The 22650-nt window shown below is 34.4% G+C and overlaps 2 protein-coding genes across 2 annotated transcripts in view; both read left to right on the top strand.

Annotated features, from left to right (window-relative positions):
- LOC128996021 (uncharacterized) overlaps nucleotides 1-10076 on the top strand; it is a 31896-nt gene extending 21820 nt beyond the window's left edge. The window contains exons 3-4 of the mRNA XM_054421137.1: nucleotides 7213-7455; nucleotides 9853-10076. Of these exons, the coding sequence (XP_054277112.1) occupies nucleotides 7213-7455; nucleotides 9853-10020 (411 nt within the window). The 3' untranslated portion in view covers nucleotides 10021-10076. The remainder of the gene's footprint in view (nucleotides 1-7212; nucleotides 7456-9852) is intronic.
- A 5035-nt stretch (nucleotides 10077-15111) lies between these two features.
- LOC128995533 (uncharacterized) lies at nucleotides 15112-21097 on the top strand. The gene is made up of 2 exons (XM_054420552.1): nucleotides 15112-15322; nucleotides 17595-21097. The coding sequence occupies exons 1-2, from the start codon at nucleotides 15112-15114 to the stop codon at nucleotides 21095-21097; spliced, it is 3714 nt and encodes a 1237-aa protein (XP_054276527.1).
- The last annotated feature ends 1553 nt before the right edge of the window (nucleotides 21098-22650 follow it).

Raw genomic sequence — 22650 nt, 5'->3', positions numbered from 1 at the left:
AAAACTCTTTGAGATCATTTAATATTTAACACACTTAGAGATTAGTGAATAAATCATCAAAGTGTGATATAAATATGCTGGGTGAAACGTATTAAAACTTGCTATTATGTGTTATTGTACTTTGTGTTGATTAATATGTGTTTGGTAAATTAGCATGGCACAACACACAATCCCACATATTGCTAATCGTAGTTGGTAGTTTAGGTGGTCAAAGTAGAAGTAGGGAGCATTGACTTTCTACAATCATTATCAATTAATTTTATCAATTAAAGGATTGTCAAATGTCTCGGTTTTGCTAACTATGACCTGGTGTCCCGAAAAGGGCTCTTAAGACCATAAGATGACTATACATAAAGTTTGGACTATTGAATGTGATGTGAATTTATGCATACTTCATCATACAAATGTTACACTATAGTATTTTTACAAGTTCTGACTGTGACTGTGATGTGAATTTGTGTGTATTTCATCACATAAATTTCACACTATTTTCACACATTTCACACCACTATTATGATGTGTTGTGCCTGCATGGGTGTGTTGAGCCATGGATATCATAAACCACAAAGCTATAAGGACGTATGCTAGAACTGATCTAACCTCTGCCAAACCCTGAATACGAGCCTGGAGGCACAGACTTCGGACCAAGGATCAATTGTAAATAGACAAACCTGCATGATAGGATATAGAACAGAAAAATGCAAATGTTAGAAACTTAAGTCTTTTACTTATTTAGTCTTACCATCCTCTGTTTTGGAGGAAACTGCCTTACAACCAACATGATGAAGATTGTATTAATACTCATGATCTTGGTCATTATAAAATTGATCAAACATAAATCTGTATTTGCCATTATTCATAGACCTTTCCTTGTCTATTATGAAAAAGCCATCAAACACTGGTGGTAAAGACTTCTATATTGATTAAAAGTCATTATTAATATGATTGTTAAATATAAGGTTTTAAATTTATATTGCCTTGTTTGGATAATATTAGAAAATGTACGTTATCGCATAAATGTTTGTGTACTTTCTAAGTAAAAGCAGTTAATATTTTTATGTTGACCCATTGAGAGAAATTGTATACTATTTGTACTATAAAAGGTCTATTCATGCATATCAGTCCAGTAAAAGTTCTGTTATAATCCAGGCATAGGTCAGTCTCAATTGCATCCATAGTTTCTCAGTCAACCTGTCAGTCATTTGGTTACAGTCTGTTTTTTAACTCTTCATTAACCGATGTTATATAACATTTTTTATTTGAAACACAATATTCTATAAAATTTTCATTGGCCAGTTTTTGTTGATTGTTATAAACTGTACTTGATATACAAACACATACGTTGTCATCAGTCAGGCGTCCAAACAATTAAAAAATATCGTTGAGAAGAAATCGGTTGTTGTATTTAACAACATAAAGGTCGATTCACAAACGGTATGTAATAGTTTAATCACGTCACAGTGTATACAGCAACTGACTGTGACTGTGATGTGAATTTGATTAGTTGTGTGTAATGTGTGAAAATAGTGTGAAATTTTTTAAATTGCTTCCAGTTTATATGTTGTCATTAAGCAAGCGTTTAAAAATCCAACAATATCGTTGAAAAGAAACCAGCTGTTTTATTTGACGACATAAAAATCAATTCACACATAACACGTCACAGTTCAATCACATCAGTTACGACACAGTGTATACACCAACTGACTGTGACTGTGATGTGAATTTGTGTGTACTTCGTCACACAAATTTTACACAAATTTCACATATATTTTCACACATTTCACACAAATATCATAATAGTTGTGTGAAATGTGTGAAATATGTGTGAAATTTGTGTAAAATTTGTGTGACGAAGTACACACAAATTCACATCACAGTCACAGTCAGTTGGTGTATACACTGTGTCGTAACTGATGTGATTGAACTGTGACGTGTTATGTGTGAATTGATTTTTATGTCGTCAAATAAAACAGCTGGTTTCTTTTCAACGATATTGTTGGATTTTTAAACGCTTGCTTAATGACAACATATAAACTGGAAGCAATTTAAAAAATTTCACACTATTTTCACACATTACACACAACTAATCAAATTCACATCACAGTCACAGTCAGTTGCTGTATACACTGTGACGTGATTAAACTATTACATACCGTTTGTGAATCGACCTTTATGTTGTTAAATACAACAACCGATTTCTTCTCAACGATATTTTTTAATTGTTTGGACGCCTGACTGATGACAACGTATGTGTTTGTATATCAAGTACAGTTTATAACAATCAACAAAAACTGGCCAATGAAAATTTTATAGAATATTGTGTTTCAAATAAAAAATGTTATATAACATCGGTTAATGAAGAGTTAAAAAACAGACTGTAACCAAATGACTGACAGGTTGACTGAGAAACTATGGATGCAATTGAGACTGACCTATGCCTGGATTATAACAGAACTTTTACTGGACTGATATGCATGAATAGACCTTTTATAGTACAAATAGTATACAATTTCTCTCAATGGGTCAACATAAAAATATTAACTGCTTTTACTTAGAAAGTACACAAACATTTATGCGATAACGTACATTTTCTAATATTATCCAAACAAGGCAATATAAATTTAAAACCTTATATTTAACAATCATATTAATAATGACTTTTAATCAATATAGAAGTCTTTACCACCAGTGTTTGATGGCTTTTTCATAATAGACAAGGAAAGGTCTATGAATAATGGCAAATACAGATTTATGTTTGATCAATTTTATAATGACCAAGATCATGAGTATTAATACAATCTTCATCATGTTGGTTGTAAGGCAGTTTCCTCCAAAACAGAGGATGGTAAGACTAAATAAGTAAAAGACTTAAGTTTCTAACATTTGCATTTTTCAGTGTTCTATATCCTATCATGCAGGTTTGTCTATTTACAATTGATCCTTGGTCCGAAGTCTGTGCCTCCAGGCTCGTATTCAGGGTTTGGCAGAGGTTAGATCAGTTCTAGCATACGTCCTTATAGCTTTGTGGTTTATGATATCCATGGCTCAACACACCCATGCAGGCACAACACATCATAATAGTGGTGTGAAATGTGTGAAAATAGTGTGAAATTTATGTGATGAAATACACACAAATTCACATCACAGTCACAGTCAGAACTTGTAAAAATACTATAGTGTAACATTTGTATGATGAAGTATGCATAAATTCACATCACATTCAATAGTCCAAACTTTATGTATAGTCATCTTATGGTCTTAAGAGCCCTTTTCGGGACACCAGGTCATAGTTAGCAAAACCGAGACATTTGACAATCCTTTAATTGATAAAATTAATTGATAATGATTGTAGAAAGTCAATGCTCCCTACTTCTACTTTGACCACCTAAACTACCAACTACGATTAGCAATATGTGGGATTGTGTGTTGTGCCATGCTAATTTACCAAACACATATTAATCAACACAAAGTACAATAACACATAATAGCAAGTTTTAATACGTTTCACCCAGCATATTTATATCACACTTTGATGATTTATTCACTAATCTCTAAGTGTGTTAAATATTAAATGATCTCAAAGAGTTTTACCATAGAGTAAGCATACACAATGAAATCTACCATAAAATAAGATAAATACATTTGGAACCATTATTACACTCATGTTGCCGGGCATGAACTCACTAACTCATGTAAAAATGAGTTTCATATTTTAACAGTAGGATAGGAAGACTAACTACAATATTCAGTGATTGGTTCTGGTTATTTGTAACTATTGTTTCTATATTGGATGAATCATTGCAATATACTAGTTCAACCTGACTGACCCCTCTCTATGAATTCCCTAATGACCATGTTACCTCTGATGATCACTCTTGCTTTCTTGATATTTCTACCATAGAACTTTCACATTCTGATTCATCATTAGGTCTCTATGGAAATACCCACCTCTATATTTACACCCTCAGGTATATAGCACAATATCAACTTCCTTTGTTATTGAATTCTGTAATTTAGCATGGTCTCATTGCTTTTACATATATGAAATACAGAAATTATGTTCATACAATAATATAGATCTATAGTTTCCAGTTAATAATATAAATGTTGTATCTCTATGTTTCAAATGTTATGCAATTAATAATTTAATCATCTGTTAGTTCAAAAATGTGATTCAAGTCAATGTAAATAAACTAGTGACAAAATAAGGCTCATTTTTCAACTTACATTTATTTAACCATTTATTTCAATATATAAACTTACAATACATAACAGTAAAATAAACAACAAATGGCTTATTTTGTAATTTATATGTTTTTGAAAATGAGTAAAGAACAAAAGAGCTTGTAAGGTACAATACCAATGAGGGATGACAATGCATTATGTTGTATTGGTTTTCCAGGTTATTGTTTAACAAGAAACTCCTTCTCACATCGATTGCTCAACAATTAAAATCTTTATCCACCACTATCATGGTCTTCATTTTATCACTTTAACAAAATCAATATGTCTCGATGTAAATGGCATCCCCACTATGATTAATTCCTGTAAACACAATGCATATCTATAAACTTATCCAAAACAATCCCAATAATTATAGCAACTTTCATTGCTCACTAAAATACGATTGTTTATAGCTACCCTTCACAATCACTTTCTCTTCTTTGCATAAAGTAGTTTTTCATCTTTATTTTGTCTTTTCATCGAAGAGTACATTCACTACAAGAGTCTTATGTATACAAACAATTTATATACAATATTCCGAGTAAAGGTTGTTCCAGCCTGGAAGTATGAAACACGGTCGGGGCCTTTAGAGTTTGCATTTTCATCTATTTTTTATTGCAGTCTGAGGCTCTGGCTAGTTATCTCATCATGATTGTAGAAAGTCAATGCTCCCTACTTCTACTTTGACCACCTAAACTACCAACTACAATTAGCAAGATGTGGGATTGTGTGTTGTGCCATGCTAATTTACCAAACACATATTAATCAGCACAAAGTACAATAACACATAATAGTTCAATGGATCTATGCTGATATTGGTGATAGGGGTTGAGCTAATCACAACCCAAACTTCTGATCAAAGAGGCATCACATCCGACATTAACTTTAAGTCCTAAACTGAAGATTACAATTTGCTTATGTTCAGAGGCAAAGTGGATACCATCTAGCATCTTAGGAATGAGCTGGTCACAACTAAAAAGAGAAACCAGTCTTTGCACCACACATAAACTGTACACAATTCACCACTTAGGACGAGAAGCAAGCCTGCAATTATACTGTGGAGCAGGACTGAGTTTAAATAATGATTCCAAGTTCTCACGTAAGGTAAAATATAATTTCGGCACGAAATATTTGCCTGATTCTTCGGTAATACATGTTTCAAGATGCTAAAATAGTTGAGTAAAAAACATATTTTTTTTTCAATTTTCAAAAATATTTAGTCCAAACTAGGAAAACTCCAATATTTTACCAGAGGTCCCAAGACTACATGTTTCTTGCCATTTAAGGCGATTCCAGCAACACGTTATATTTATAAATATTTCAAACCAACTGGTGCAAAACTCACATGATACAAAAATTAATGGGGATTGGAAATATTTTTGGAGATGGACATTTGCATAGAAATGTATAGAGAGTAAGCACGATTTTTAAAAAGTGGCTTAAAATCTCCCCATGTTATTCTCATAGGTAAAACACCAAAAACACCTCTTTGTTCTATTCTATCTATTGGCTTGAGATACAGAAAACAGTAAATAAACATTTAGGCACACTACATTGGTTTCAACTTTTGATAAAAAACAATAATACAACATAAAAATCAAATACTATTTTAACATTATTTTAAATGAGTACAAATAAATCAAACAGTTATCATGAAAATGTTATAAGTCTATACTTAATTCCATTATTTTAAAAGTCCATTATAAATGATCTTAATTTGTGATTTAATCACCAGACATCCCTATAACTCAAAAGAATTATATTATTTTATATGAGTACAAATAAATCAAACCGTTTTCATTTGTATGCCAATGCATTGTAATATAATATCAGCATTAGTGAATAAAGGTCTGCTTTATTGTTTAAAAATATTTATATCTCAAAAAGGCTTGATATACAACAAAACGGCTAAAATTCCAGCCTACATACTACATGGCCTTCTACATAATAATACAGCATAAAAAAGTTTAAAAATTTAAAACCATTTACCAGTTTCTTTTGTATGTAAATGTGTTATAATATAATTTCAGCAATAGCAATGGTTTCAAACTCCAGGTGTTGCCAGCACGGCAGTGTCGGGTGCGTGATGATGTTCAAAGTGATGCACCTCCTATCACTTACACATTGGTCTAGCTTCTAATAAAAATATTTATAGCATGAAATTTATATATTAAAATACTACATGAACTACTGTTTAATACAATATAAATATAATTTAATTTGTGCCAGTGTGTAATTATTAATTAAGGAAAATATAAAAAGGTTACTTTGAGTAAACATGAAAAAGTGAGTAAGCAAGGATTTTTTTTATTTTTCAATCAGAGAAAAACTTTCAGTGGAAGAAGTATAGATGATTAGATGTTCCTCAATTTTTGTTTCAAACATTTTTTCGTAAGACTTTTAGTTTGTCATCGCTGGGGATCAGAAGTGTGCCTATGGGTCGGGAGCGCACCCGAGTTCGCGTGCCGAGAGCCGGGTCTTTAAAAAAGTGGTCAAAAAAAGCTCTTCATTTCCAGACATGTTTTTCAGTATTAATAACATTTTTTAACCAAAAAAATGCCCCCATATAGCCTCTAAAACGTCAAAAATAGGGTAAAACCATCATATTATACCTATTTTGGGTGTTTTTTCGCCAAAAAAATTTAAAAGTTCTGGGCCCAAAAACGCCGAAAGTGGGGTCATATTGCTATATTATATCTACTGATCCTAGTAACACATCTTCATAGTTACTGTTATTCATCCAGCATTTATATTTTGTTTTGAGTCGTACGTGTTGGTTTGGCCTTCATCCAAAGGAATTATCACACACAGACTATCTTTAATTTTGTATTAACAATGTTTACTATATTTTAAACAGGTATGTTGCTAAATTTTCTAATACGGTTTCCTCAAACTACTGCCATTGACTAATATAACCCACGTCATAACTTAACTGCAAGATATTTATTTAACTAAAAATATTCAACTAATACAATATATATATTTTAGGATGACAACCTTAAAAAACTAAAACCAGCCCTTATTGAGATTTTAATCTCAAAGTTCAAAAATGTAGGACGTGTGGATGAAGAAGATATTAAGAGCACAATGGAAAACTTCTACCTTTATGCCGGATGGGGCTATTTCAAACGTGCAACGGAAAGTTCTCTGCATACAAGCGTCATGACGGCCAAAGGCTGGAAGGATTGCGATGACGTGATAACTGCGATGGTAGATGCTACCACCATCAAGGTACTAGTGATCTAATGTTGTAACTAAAAGGAATTACTTGCTTTATACTACACTTGTTATACAATTGTTATACCATAGACAAAAAGAATTAAGTATAGACTGTCAGCTGTGCTGCGGTTACCATAGGTTCTAGCGCACACCACTGGGAGCGCTATGTAGTTACGGTCTACGCGCTACGTAACTACACGGTGCTCCCAGCGGTGTGCGCCAGAACCTATGGTAACCATGGTAACCACTGCACGGCTGACAGTCTATATTTAATTATTTTTGTCTATGATCATACATTGCCACTGCTTAGATGGAATGGCGAGTTTTCTATTCGTGGTTAGTTTAAGTTTGGATCTGTAGATGTTTAAATTTAAAATTCATTGAATGAAGGTTGACAACATTAGAAGAGTAATTTTCAAAGTAGTAACCAACTACGCATACTATAGAATAAAATCATTTATTTAGCTTGCTTGCATGACTGAATGGAGTAAAAACTAGAATGGAACAAGCCATTGATTTCTCTTTTCTTGATGGAAAGTTGAAATGTTTAACGTGCACCGTTATCGTATTAATTTTTAAAAGAATTATTTGCCTAAAAATTGATTTTTTAAGTTGAGCATCTATAAAATGTGTCCCACAAGTAAGTACAAATAATTCAGCAATAGGTTTATTGGGTCATAATAAAAGTAAAATCAAGAATAACACGTAAACAAAATTCCTCCCTAGCGAGATATCCACAATTTGTTTTTTTGTGTTATAAATTTATTTGTCAAACACTATTTAAGATATGTTGATGAAATGGTATACAATTGTATCTCGTCCTAAAGTCATTACAAAATATATTGATTTCAAATTGTCGGCCATTTAAATTTGTAAAATAAATAATTAATAATTATAAAAATGGCTGATTTTATGAAAAAAAATTCCAAGAACATTTTTATTTAACCTTTAAAATTTCCTATCAAATGACACCAAGATCTAAAAGATCGAATAACAAATAGCTGAGAAATTACAACTATCGGCTCAAAATACTGACCGCAAGGCCTTATTTTGCCTGGCCTGTACAACTAAAGTCGTTATTTATTATCCCTTTTGTTTATTATGATAATTTAATTGTTGCAATGCAAGAAACATGTGCTACAAACCCTTACTGATTTTAATAGAATAATAATTTGAATTGGGTAATCCAGAGATGTACAGTTAGTTATTTGTTTTTGGGTTTCGGACAAAATCTTAATATCAAAGAACCAGTTGATCTACTACATACGTTGTTAATTTGATTGGGTTATTTTTGGCAGAGCTCCTAGAGTTTCCGATCTATTTTGTCCTTATTTCTGTAACTTTAAAGAGCTCACTTTAAAGTTTCGTGTCGTTGCATGAAAATAGCTTATTAAATGTGTTTCTTTATTAGGTGAAAGAGAATCAATTACTATTTTAACAATATTTTAAATAGTGAATTTAAGTTTGTGCACAAATTATAATGAAAACGGTGGGAAATCCTGGTAAATTTGGCATTTACACAAAAAGAAGTTAAATTGACGCACTATTATATTTTTGACCAATAATTCAAAACCCCAATTTGCAAATTATAAACATAGAAAAGTCATAGAACGCTCCCAAGAAGAAGAAATAGAGATTTTGTTTTTTAAATAATTTAATATTGTTATTAGCCTGACTAATAATGAACACAACATTGATTCCTAAAAACGGTGAACGAGAATTTTAGCCAAAGTGCTACAGTTTTTTATCAGTAGGACACATGGACTTTTTTGATAATTGCAGAGGAAACTCCTTTAATGCTAATAATCCTTGCACATAAAGGAAATGCAATATGTGTTTTTATAAAAGTCAAGTGATTTTAGGAGAATAGGACCCTAAAAACCTTTATTACAGCTCAATTGTAATGATTCAATTATTCACAGTTAAGGAAAACAAAAAAAACCTAAACATTATAGGTATTACAGGTATTTTAATCCTGAATTTTCTCAGGTAAATATAATAAACTTTATTACACCAAACAACAAAACGAATATCGGTTGAAGCAAATAAAATTTATAGACAATGCAGGATAATAGACGGACCAAAATGTCTTTTCCACCCACGCTCATTTTCTGACCATTGTTTTACACAAGTCTTTAAACTAAAGATTGCGAGAAAAGAGTCACATTAGGCTGCAATTATGAAAATCTTCTACTCAAAATATTTTCCTGCGTACCGGAAAAAATCGATTTACGCAAATTTAAAACATATTCTGTTCCCTGCGTTGGTGCTGTGTACGGGATTACAATATTTTCTTCAGCTATTTTTTGCTTTACAGTTAAAATAAGTTTGGATAAATTAATACAATATAAACTACCTCCTATTTACTATGTCTCTAACGTATTGTATAGTTTATTTTTTATTTTGCAGTGGAGTGATGTGGAAACCAGTTTAAACGGGCACGGTGCTCCCATGAACGATCTCAAAGGCATCCTCGAAAAAACATCAAGGAAAAAACTTGAAAGTTGTTTCGCCCGTATGTTTTCTAACAAATTCTGTGGGATTCTAAAGGAGAAAAAAGATGAGGTAAAACCTTAAAAAGCTAAAAAGTGTTTTCTGAGTTAAACAATAAAAATATTGATCATACCTTACAATATTGTTATTAATTTTGGACCTTTATTTGTCTACTTACTAAATTATATACCATCTTTAAAAACTATATCTCAACTAAACATAACATTCTTGCCACCAAAACTGATTGTACGAATACACAAAAGGTAAAGTATCTTTGTTTGTTTTCACTCTCAAATCAGTGGTTTGAGTTTGAGGATTGCTAGTTTTGGGCCAAAGACGAATTTCCAAAAGGGAATATCCATGAAAATGCATGAGGTAAATCGAATTTTCCTTAGTCAGCATGATAGCTGTGGCAGTATAACTCTTTACATAATTAGAAAATAGGATTTCGAATTATAATTGACTTTTAGGATCACACTCCTGATATGGATATACAATTCATGTAAAATATGCCGTAATGAACCAAGGAATGCCAAAAGGATTTTCATGGATTGTTTCTTCCATGTGGTGCTGACAGTGAAAGCCAGTTTTTTACAAAATCCGTGACAGCAAGGCGAAATAACGTTGGAGGGAGCGGGAATGTTGTTGACGGTTAAAGGCGTCAGGTTGAGGTTCTTTGTCATTGGCATAGTTAACACGTTCGCTGCGGCACGTCAAATAGCGGGCGTATCCCCAGTGCGGCGCAGCCCTCAGCGTCGAGTAAACCCGATTGCCGCGTGTGATTGGCCTTTTCAATTTTGGTCTGACGAATAGCAAATAACGTGAGGGGATGTCCTGCTTTACAACGAGAGTCGATGTAGTTCGCTAAACACCCACAGATAGCAGCACTGCTTGGAACGTAGCCGGTCCCATTGGAATTGTATTGCCAAATGGAGGGAAAAAGACGGGACAAAAAGAAGACTTTTGAGATTGCCAGACGGGAATTTTACGGGGAAATTTACTACCAACCTACACCACAACAAAATGCAAGTCACATACTACACGCTAACGTCGTATAGGTCCGCTTTCGGCCGACGCTAGAGCAAAAACGAAGACATACAAAAGGCATTACCGAGCGTTCCCGATGGGGTACGGACGCACCGTACGGGGGCCAAGCGCCGTACCCGATCGGGAACGGCCGCACTCTACGTGTTTTAAGTATCATAATCTTTGGTTAGTAAAATATATTTAATACTTTATACTTTTCTTCGAAATAGCGACCATATGAAAGTAGGTATTTAAGCCAAGTACGAATGGAGATGAGTGTAGGAAGAGTGGCGCAATCTTGTAGTCTTGTTAGTGACTAAGGCCGACATTCCTTAGACACAGCTGTTAATTAATAGCCCATTCAGCCAATCGCAACTAAGGTACCTACTTATGGTGGGATCCGAACCACATTTTAGTATTGTAACTAACAAACTTGTCTAATTATCAGGACAGTACTGCGGATAGTCGTAGTACTCTCTAGTGCGGACGTTAATCCACACCAGTGAGTATCTTATCCACAGTGCATTCATATAAATATCCACAATGACCTTCTAGTAGCTGTATTACAGGACGAAGCCACTGTCCCCTGTATAGTTTTATAATATATAGTAACACAAACGTCCAAACGCTCATATAAATATTGTGTTTATATTATATACCAAAACATTGCAGATCGTATGTTCCACTGGTGAGGAAACAACTGGGTCATATAACTGAATGTGGTATTTATTCTGCAGTAAACTTTGTGCAATTTAGTTCATATGGCTAGTTGTATTTACCGAACATTTATTTGGTGGTCAATTTTCAAACGCGATGGCATACGATTTATATTTAATATATTTGTTTAACAAATTGACAAGAACAGTACTTGTAAAAGATTGTTTGTGACAAAGAAATTTTAGCCTTAAAACCACGTAATCTTATTTTTGTATATTTAGTAAGAAATGTTACAGTAATGGTGTATTAAAACATTTGTAATATGTGATATTAAAACGATAATAGTTACTATAAAATAATCCACTACTAGAAATAAACCACTAACAGTCGATTGAACCTTTATTGTTCAAAGACAGCGGTTAAAACCAGTGGTTGGTTGATTACTTTGAGGTAAAATATTGTAACAAGCTATTATTGTATCAATCTACTTTATTGCAGTCATGTTAACGTTATCGTATCTTAGATTATTAGAAAGAAATGGAAGATTGTTAGATTTATTACAAATTATAGGGTACAGCTAGAAATTTACGACCGTTAATTATCTGTTAGCATTCTTTTACACCTTTTGGTTATCACAAAATTTCATTATTCGTACCCACTAACTCAAGGGTTAACTAATATTGATATTTCACAATGAAACTGCGAACCTTTTGGCTTTGCCTGAAGCCTGAATCCATGTTTTATAAATTCAAGTTAATGGATCTTTGAAAAATCTTCATTGTTCAAAGTAGGGAAACAGTATATTTAGTAGATTACCCAATATTGAAAAGGACCAAACTAACGATCTTCTGATCTTCAGCAGTCCATGTCGAGTTAGAGGGTACAATTCCGCATCTGTTGTCAAAAACAACCGAATGAAACGATATATCGATTATTTCAATCAATATATAGTTTGGTTAGTTAGGTAAGGTATAACCATTAACTAACTGACCTAACTAACCAAATGATATATCAAAAGAAATAATCGATATATCGAGCGATATTTTCATTCGGTTGTTTTTGACAGCATATACGGAAGTCTACCCGAGTTAGAAAACAAATATTTTGTACTATTACGCTAAAGTTGATATTGATATTTTAAATGTGTATTTCGTGATTGGCATAAAGTATATTGACAGTCATATCAAATGGGCTGCTATGGTTCTAACAGACGAAATACAAATAGTGACATTGTACTGTACACTGATATGTACAGTAATGGAAAAACATTTTGGAGCTCTTCTTTAAACATCATCTTGGCTGATGAAGCAAAAAGCTCAGTGCGACTGGATCGTCACAGCTGATTTGTACGTCATACCCTAAATCTGAACAATATTTATAAATAAAAAAATATAAATACCTTCCTATAACTTGTGTTCTAGATTTATTTTAGTCATACGAAATGCTTAATTTAAAAGCATGATTTTGTATGTCAAACCAAAACCAAACGAGACTTCAAAAACGGAATACAAACGGTTATGGTGGGACTCCTTGAGATTACTAAATGAAACAATGGTAGAGTGCACTTAAATTTAATGTTAAAATGACTTATCTAATTTTATCCTCTACATCCAAATGCAAGAACCATTCTTAAATATTTAATTGTAAATTATTAAATAAAATACTCGTATATATAATTTTACGATATTATGTGTCACAACTATTCAATGCTTTCAATGATATGTGTAATACAAAAGACACAACTTCAAAAAAACTGTGGGAATAACAATCAAAAGTATTTTTTAAATTTGAAAATACACTATGTGAACAAAATCATGTTTTTCATTAAGGGCTATCTTTCCATTAGTCTTATTATCAATGGTTTAGTCTTACACTGTTCCAAGAAATATTCATGCATACTTGGTACAGTGTGGTTTGAATTATTGGAAATACATATTTGATTATTTTTTATTTTATGGAAACCTTAAGGTTCACTAATTTGCATGACTTGGAACTCGTCTGGATTAATTAGGTTTTCCTCCAAACACTTCTACAAAATAGCCAGCTAATTAGTCAAGTCCCAGCATGTTCCGTAGAAGTAACAGGTTTCAACATAATGGTAACATGTCTTAACCTCCTAGTCGTTAATACAGTTATGTCTTATATTCACTGCATAACTCTAAATAAACACTACCGTGTTCTGTATTTTAAAACTTATAAAACTCTATCAGATGGTCGAAATTATCCCATAAATTCGTTTTGCATTTTAAGTAGGTTACAAATTAAATAATCTTGTATTTAATACAGGGTACTCAGGAGTATTTATTCTTTCATAATTTCTACCAACCACCATGTTTAAAAGTAGCCGTTCCAGTTCAGTTCTTAGAATTGAAAAGTTTCACATAACAGCATGGATATACTCAGAACAACACGGGTAACTGATCAATGAGGTTCAAGGATTGAGAGAGAAGAGGTAAAATTGTGATGATTCAAACTTCAACTAAAAGCTGTTCACACCAATTTAATTGTTGAGTCGTGCAATTAGTGTTTGGTACAATGTTTCGTTGCATCACTGTCAGTGGCAATGAGAGGTTATGAACGAAAACATAACTACTCTTAGAAGTTATGAGTAGTTATTTTTAGTAACTGAACACTGTCGTAGGTAAAGTAGTATTCGTGGTAAAGTAGGTAAAGTAGTCCTCGTAGAAGTTTTAAGGCACTCGACAAGGCTCGTACCTTAAATTTTCTACTCGTGTCGTTAACACAAACTTTACACAATCGTTGCGTAAACTACAATATTGTTTATTTCGCTTTCTAAAGAAGATATTCTACTGTAAAGTAGTGAGATAGTTGAACCTACTTCAGTAGTTGTAGATCCGATTACACAAGCCACAATCTGGTGCCAACCCGCTTACATCCACAAAACATCTTGAAACAGCTGACTGCATTGTTGTACCAGCTGATGTCTGCTAGGATCATGTCTTGCACCATTAAAGACTCTAAAACAATACTTTACAATCCAGCGTAACTTGGGATATTAGTGTAATATATCATGAAACTGATTTGTATGTATTTAGCACGCACTACATAAATTCGCAAAATAATATTGGCAGAAAATAATTATTTTTATTTGTAGAAATTTGTAATATGTTTCATATTGACTCATTGATTTGTGTTCTTTAATATGTTTAATTTATGCCTGCCTTCTTTATTTATTCTAATAGAACTAACACATGTTTTATTATTATATTATGATTGTAAATAATGTCCAATAAATACACATCTATTTTTGTCAAGTCTAAAAGTCTTGTCTGTCTTTAATATTTTTTACATTTGGTGCCGAAACCCGACTTTATCATGTCAATAAGGAGATCAGAGAGGGAAAGACACCCTCCAGACAGATATACTCCAGCAATTGGGAATAACAACGACAAAACTGTTAATCCAAAGCCAAGTAAAGACCAACCATCAGTATCTGCCAAATCTAGTACTTCTTCTAGTAGACGAAGATTAATGGAAGTGGAGTTGAAGAAGCTAGAAGAAATACAGAAATTGGAAAGAGCCCATGAGGAAAGAGAAATGGAGCGACAACGACAAGTTGAAGAAATGGAGTGGCAACGACGAATGGAAGCTAGAGAACTAGAGCGACAGAAGCAACTGCTGACAGCGAGAGCTGAGCTTGAGTCTGCTTCAGTGTGTGGCAGTCAACAGTCAAGCCGCCCAAGTAATCGATCTGAAACCAAGGTAGGACTAAGCATAAATCTTGATGATGAGGAAGAACCGCAAAGCAAGGTTGAAAGGTGGTTGAATGAAAAAGAACCGACAGTTCTTAAGTCCTCATCAGCCATCATGACCTCAGCCGTGCAAAAGCTTGAGGATACCTTCCAAAAAGCTATACAGCCTGTTTCATTTCGTCAAAAACTTCCAAGCTTCAGTGGCAAGCCTGATGAATGGCCGATATTTTTTTCGGCGTATGAAAAAACTGCCTATCTTTTTAGTGAGGATGACAACCTCATAAGAGTAAGGAATTGCCTAGAGGGAGAAGCATTTAGAATGGTTAAGCCTCTTTTTGTCTCAAGTCAAAATCTTAAGTCAATTATCAAGACCTTACAGATGCGTTTTGGTAGACCAGAACTCATTTTGGAGTCAATGTTAAAAAAGACTCGTAGGCTACCTTCTGTCAAGGAAGACGACACTACAAGTCTTGTTGAGTTTTCGACAAATATTTTGAATTTTACTGCTACAGCAGAGTCATTACATCTAGAAAATCATGTATTAAATCCTTACTTACTAAATGAATGTCTCAACAAACTTCCCTATAGTTTAAAATACAGGTGGGCTGAACATGTAAGTAATAATGCTCTAAGCAGTCCCGACTTGAAGGAGTTTTCCACTTGGTTGGAAAAACAATGCTCAATCCTGAGTATTTACTTTCGTCCTACAGAAGAGAAACTCTGGCAGAAGAAAACTGACATAAAGCCGGTTTATACCAGTTCTACCGAAGACAAACAGTTTAACTGTATGTTTTGTCTCGACAGCCACGAAAGTGAACGATGTGGAGTTTTCAGGAAGGCAGATGTATCGCAGAGATGGAAAATGATTGTCGAAAAGAAACTATGTTTCTTCTGCTTTCGACATCACCAGCTCCAAAAATGTAAAGTAAAAAAGGTTTGTGGGATAAATGGGTGTAAGTTGTTTCACCATCGTCTTCTCCATACTGACAAAGTTGAGAGGTTTCCCAAACAGGACAGCGAACCGCAAAATAAAGAAATTATTAGCAGTCATGTTGTTAATAACCGTGTTCTACTAAGAGTATGTCCAGTGACATTATATGGCCCAAGTTGTCAGATCGACACTTATGCACTCTTAGATGACGGGTCAACAGTATCTTTGTTGGATTCAGCTACAGCCGATAAATTAGGCGTCAACGGTAGTATTGAACCACTCACGACATGCTGGTCCAATGCAACCCAACATTTCGACCCAACATCCATGACTGTGAAAGTTAAAATTAAAGGGCTATATGAGGACGAAGTATTTACATTAAACAATGTACGAACCCAGTCCATTGGACTTACCAAAACAAATGGTGGATACTGTCAAACTAAAATACCCCCGCCGCAGCAAACCTGCAGACTAAGCGAATTTCCATTTGCCTGATTGGATTTACACTAAAATGTCTTCTTAAAAATATCACATTTATTCCCTATTTAAATAGAATCAGTTTAACACATACTTAGGTTTGCTGCAACAGGGAGGGTAAAAGGGTTTTTTTAAATGTAAAATGTTAATAGTTAGTAAGAAATAAAAACATTTTCCAAATTTGATCAAAATATGTTCATAAACAAGCAAACTACAACAGTATACTTATTCTCCATAAGAATAACATGGGAATTTTAAATTTACAATTTTTTGGAATTTTCTCCGTAACCATTAGGCGCATAATAACGCTTCAATATACTAAATTATTTGTTTTTTTAAGCTCTACAAAATGGTTTGGAAAGAAATTGCTAAATTTTATGTTTTTTTGGGTCAAAAATGCGAAAAACCTATTTTTACCCCATAAAACCCCCTGGAAACCCCCGTTCCCCGTTCCCATGGTCCGATCATGCTGGATCGCGAACTCGTTCGAATAAACGTAGGTTTACACGTTTGTACCAAATTTCATCCAAATCGGATCATTTTTGCTCGAGTTATCGTGCTAACGGACACATATATATATATATATAAATATATAAATATATAAATATATAAATATATATATATATATGAATTTGAACGGATGGTGTTTTTGGCCTCTAGGGACCTCGAAACGAAAAAAAAAATCGGTCCCGCGTCCAGGTCTTACTATGAGTACTACGGTAATAGCTTATTCCCTATATGGGAAATTCGCTAAAAGAAGTGGTCTCACTTACGGTCAATTGGTCAACCTTTGCCGTCAGGAAATTTGAAACCTACAATACTTATAGGTCAAGACAACTGTGACCTTATTCTAGCAAGGAAAATTATTGAAGGTCCTCCCAACTCTCCAGTCTTGTCTTGGAGTCGTTTAGGCTGGACATTGCACGGTAAATGTCATGAACACATTGGGCGAGTAGATAGTCAATTCACTCTAACGTCTTTTGAAAGTGAAAAACTTCATGATATTATCAAAGATTCTTTTGAAATCGAAAATTATGGCGTGTCCCTAGTAGAAGATGACAATGTGAAATCAGTTGAAGACGAAACAGCCCTCAAGATTTTAGAAGATACGACCAAAAAAGTAGGGGATAGGTATGAATCCGGCCTACTATGGAAGTCAGAAGACTTTAAATATCCACCGAGCTATGAAAATGCGCTGAAAAGGCTTAAGGGTATTGAAAGGAAGATGGCAAGAGACGAAAACTTTCATAACAAATACAAAGCCAAGATCACTGACTATGAAGAAAAAGGTTACATCAGAAAACTACGTGATGACGAAGCTACTGTTATAAATGACCGGACGTATTATCTGCCTCATTTTGGGGCAATAAATCCAAACAAACCTGACAAACTGAGGTTAGTATTTGACGCAGCTGCTAAAGCGAATGGTGTGTCATTCAATGATGGTTTGCTTAGTGGTCCTGACCTTTTGAACCCTCTGCCAGCAGTACTTCTCAAATTCAGATTAAGAAAATTTGCGATCGCAGGTGACATACAAGAAATGTTTCATCAAGTACGTATCAGAAAAGAAGATGTCGATTCGCAAAGGTTTCTATGGAGAGAAGATCCGAACAACGAACCAGATACCTATATCATGGAAGCAATGATATTTGGATCAACGTGTTCCCCGAGTACTGCCTTGTATGTAGTAAACAGCAACGCCAAGAGGTTTCTACAAATTTACCCAGAAGCAAGTAAAGCGATCCTCTGCAGTGAATACATGGACGATCTACTAGACTCTACTGATACAGAAGAAGAAGCTAGAATTAGAATACAACAGATAACAGAAATTCACAAGTCCGGAGGTTTTAAAATCTGTAACTGGTTGTCAAATTCAAAAGAAATTTTACTCGAAATACCGGAAGATTTGAAGACAAACTCTACAAAACAGCTGCAACCTGAAAGTCGTCTACCTACAGAACGTATCCTCGGAATGTGGTGGGATGCTGAAACTGACCACTTTTCATTTCACCGGAACGCCGAAAAGGTACAGTTAGTTGAAACAAGGTATCCGACCAAACGTGAAGTTTTAAGAGGAGCTATGTCCATTTTCGATCCATTGGGATTAGTTGTACCTACTACTATAAAAGGGAGAATGCTTGTTCAGGACATTTGGCGAACAAACATAACGTGGGACGAAGTTCTTTCGATAGAACTTAGTAAAAAATGGCAAGACTGGCTACAAGAAGTAAAATGTCTGCAGAGCTTCACCATACCTCGATGCTATTTTAACGTCAAAACAATTGAAGAAGTTGAACTCCATACGTTTGTTGATGCTAGTGAAGAGGCCTATGCAGCAGTTTCGTATCTACGCCATGGATGTGTCAGAGGTACTTACAAGACCATGCTTGTTATGGCACGTGCCAAAGTAGCACCACTCAAACAAACAACCATTCCCCGACTAGAACTCCAAGCAGCTGTTCTTGGATGCAGAATAGCTTGTAGCATCATAAAAGACATTGACTTAACTATTTCTCGTCAGATATTTTGGTCAGATTCTGTAACAGTTTTGCACTGGCTGAAATCCGACCCTAGACAATTCAAACAGTATGTTTCCAATAGAATTGGAGAAATTCAAGATTTGTCTAAACCTGAAGAATGGAGATGGGTTCCACCAAAACAGAATCCGGCAGATGTTGCAACTAGAAGTAACAAAAAGTTTACATCAGCCATGCATTCTGAATGGATTCACAGACCCTCATTTCTAATGCGAGAATCGAGTGACTGGCCAATACAACCGTCCACACTACAAGTCAAGGATAACGAAGAAACAAAGAAGAAATTCGTCGGAGTTGTAAACAGTAATGAAAACCCTCCTCTTTTGACAGTTGAAAACTTTTCTTCTTGGGAAAAAGTGACACGTGTATTAGCATGGGTACACAGATTTATTAGCATGCTAAGGTCCCATACTACCGCCACCACGAAAAAAAAACTGAAAACGGTCAACGTAGATTTTGGAAATATACCAGAACTTCAACCAGAGGAAATTCAAAAAGCTGAACAGAACTTGATATCAATGTCTCAAAAGGCAAGCTTCAATGAAGAAAAAAATTTACTGCTGAAGAACAAACCGCTACCAAAGTCCAGTAGAATATTCTCTTTAAATCCCTTCATTGATCAGTCTCTAATAAGAATGTTGAGTAGAATACATAGTTCACCAGAAATAAGCGAAGAACAAAAGCATCCTATCATTTTAGACGGCAAAAGTCATACGGCTAAACTAATCGTAAAAATGTTTCACGAGAAATGTTTCCATCAGGGCATCGAGACTGTTATCAATATGACTAGACAACAGTTCTGGATCTTAAACGTACGATCAGTCGCCAAGAAAGTTCAAAGGAGCTGCATGAGGTGTAGCATAGACAATGCCAAACCTTATCCTCCTCAGATGGCTGCACTACCACAGTTAAGGACCTCAAAAGTGCAACATCCATTCTTCTACACTGGAGTGGATTATTTCGGACCTATCGAAGTTACTGTTGGCCGCAGACATGAAAAAAGATATGGTGTCCTATTTACCTGTTTATCGACTCGAGCAATTCACATCGAAACGGCTCATTCTCTTAACACAGAGAGTTGTATAATGGCGACTCAACGATTCATCAGCCGAAGACCAGTTCCCTCAGAACTATATTCCGACAATGGCACAAACTTTGTAGCTGCAGATAGGGAACTTAGAAACGCTGTAAAGTCACTCAAACATGAAAAGATCCAAAAAGACGTGGTGAACTACGGGATAAAATGGAATTTCATTTGCCCGCGAGCACCACATATGGGAGGCTGCTGGGAAAGACTTGTTAGGTCTGTAAAGACCGCATTAAGGAGTGTTATGCGCTGCCAGTACCCAAAAGACGAAGGGCTTCAGACATTCATGGTTCGCGTTGAATTTATAATAAATTCTCGCCCACTCACACATGTTTCTCTGGATCCCAATGACCCCGAACCAATCACGCCAAACCATTTTATAAGAGAAGCTTACAAAATCAACCTAAACGAAGACCAACTGTGTAAACGACAATTAGCTCGTGTTATATCACTCCTAGACAGCTTCTGGAAGAGATGGGTGCATGAGTACCTTCCATGCCTTTCAAGACGGTGCAAATGGCACAAGAAATTGGACCCACCAAAGATTGACGATCTTGCAATAATAATTGAGGAAAACTGTCCAAGAAATACTTGGCCCCTTGGCCGAATCTCGGCTGTCTACCCAGGTCATGATGGCCAAGTACGAATAGTAGACATAACAACATCAAAAGGAACTTATCACCGGCCTCTGACTAAAGTTGCAGTCCTTTCCGTTGGAGGGGAAAAGATGTAATATGTTTCATATTGACTCATTGATTTGTGTTCTTTAATATGTTTAATTTATGCCTGCCTTCTTTATTTATTCTAATAGAACTAACACATGTTTTATTATTATATTATGATTGTAAATAATGTCCAATAAATACACATCTATTTTTGTCAAGTCTAAAAGTCTTGTCTGTCTTTAATATTTTTTACAAAATTTATGAACTTAGCGATGTTTATCTCATTACGAAAACGCTTTTTAAAATTTAACATGCTACTTAGTATATGAATGTCCGTAATCTAATGAGCTCTATATTTTTTAAGATTTTATGTTTAGGCTATAATCTTTTTACAAATCTTTAATCTTCGATATCCAAAGAATTGTGAAGAAAAATGTCAAAATGCATATACTAGAACATATATAACGGTCGTTCAACTTTAAAACATATTTGATGATTTCTAAGATAACACTTTTTAAATATATTTTGTGTAAATCCAAACTTTACAGTTACATAGGCCTACAAACATGAACATAAAATTCCAAATTACAAAAACTAATCTAAACTTCTTTAAGTACAAAGATTATAGTACTATTTTTAGTTGTAATTAACATACTGTTAAAAGTTTGTGAGAAAATTGAATTCCAGGAGATAATGCGTGCTTGAAAGTAAAGATAAGGAGAGTGGGAGTAAAACGTTTTGCATAATTGAGATGGTTGTCATTTTATTACTGTCTGGAAGGAAAGATGAGAAAATGCAATTAAACACAACTGAGTAATCCCGTGTTGTGTCTATCTTTAGTGCGCATTCTCTTTCCAAGATGTCCTGTATGATAGCACTCTTATTTTGGCCATTGCAATGAGAGTAGTTTTAATTTTGTAATGACATTTAACATAATAATTTAATTTAACTATTGCAGGATCAGTCGTTCGTCTGTCTTTTAGTTAGTTATTACTATGATATTGTTTGTACACAACACACCTAATGCACGGAAGGTAGACAGATCCAATCATGATGTGTTTAACCACAAGTGTAATCACGTTCTACCACTATATGCCAGATTAGCAATACATAGTTACTGGGTCAATGGAATATTACTAGGCTACAAGGCGTGTAGTTAAAATATGACCAAATATAGCTATTTATTGTTTAATATACTACAGTTTTGTTGGTATGAATACGTTGAATAATTTACATTTAGTTAATGAAAGTACAACCAAGGTTTAAGTCAACCTTTTAAGCCCTTCCCTTGCCACCAAGTCTATGACAGGTAGATCCTCCTTTGTAGTGTATTAAGCACGTGTCAAATATCCTAAACTACCCATAACTAAGGACGGTTTGCTAGACGATATATTTGCACGAATACGTAGCAGTAAGCTCCAGCTTAGATTTGTGACAAGTATAACTACAGCATTTGAATACATATGCCAACCCCCTTAGATAGTGTTTTATGCTTTTTTGTTATAAATATTTTAGCAGTTTAATTTGCCAAAAACCCGCTATAAATTCCATTTCCGGTGTTCCTACAAGACAGAATATTGTGCTAGGACTTGTGTATTCATTACTTATCCTTCAATAGATA

Source organism: Macrosteles quadrilineatus, unplaced genomic scaffold (genome assembly GCF_028750875.1).
Source record: "Macrosteles quadrilineatus isolate MER2022 unplaced genomic scaffold, UCM_ALF_1.0 Scaffold_5__1_contigs__length_97177068, whole genome shotgun sequence".
Taxonomy (NCBI): Eukaryota; Metazoa; Arthropoda; class Insecta; order Hemiptera; family Cicadellidae; genus Macrosteles; species Macrosteles quadrilineatus.
Note: the sequence above shows the minus strand (reverse complement) of the source record. Positions and strands in the feature narration are given on the sequence as shown.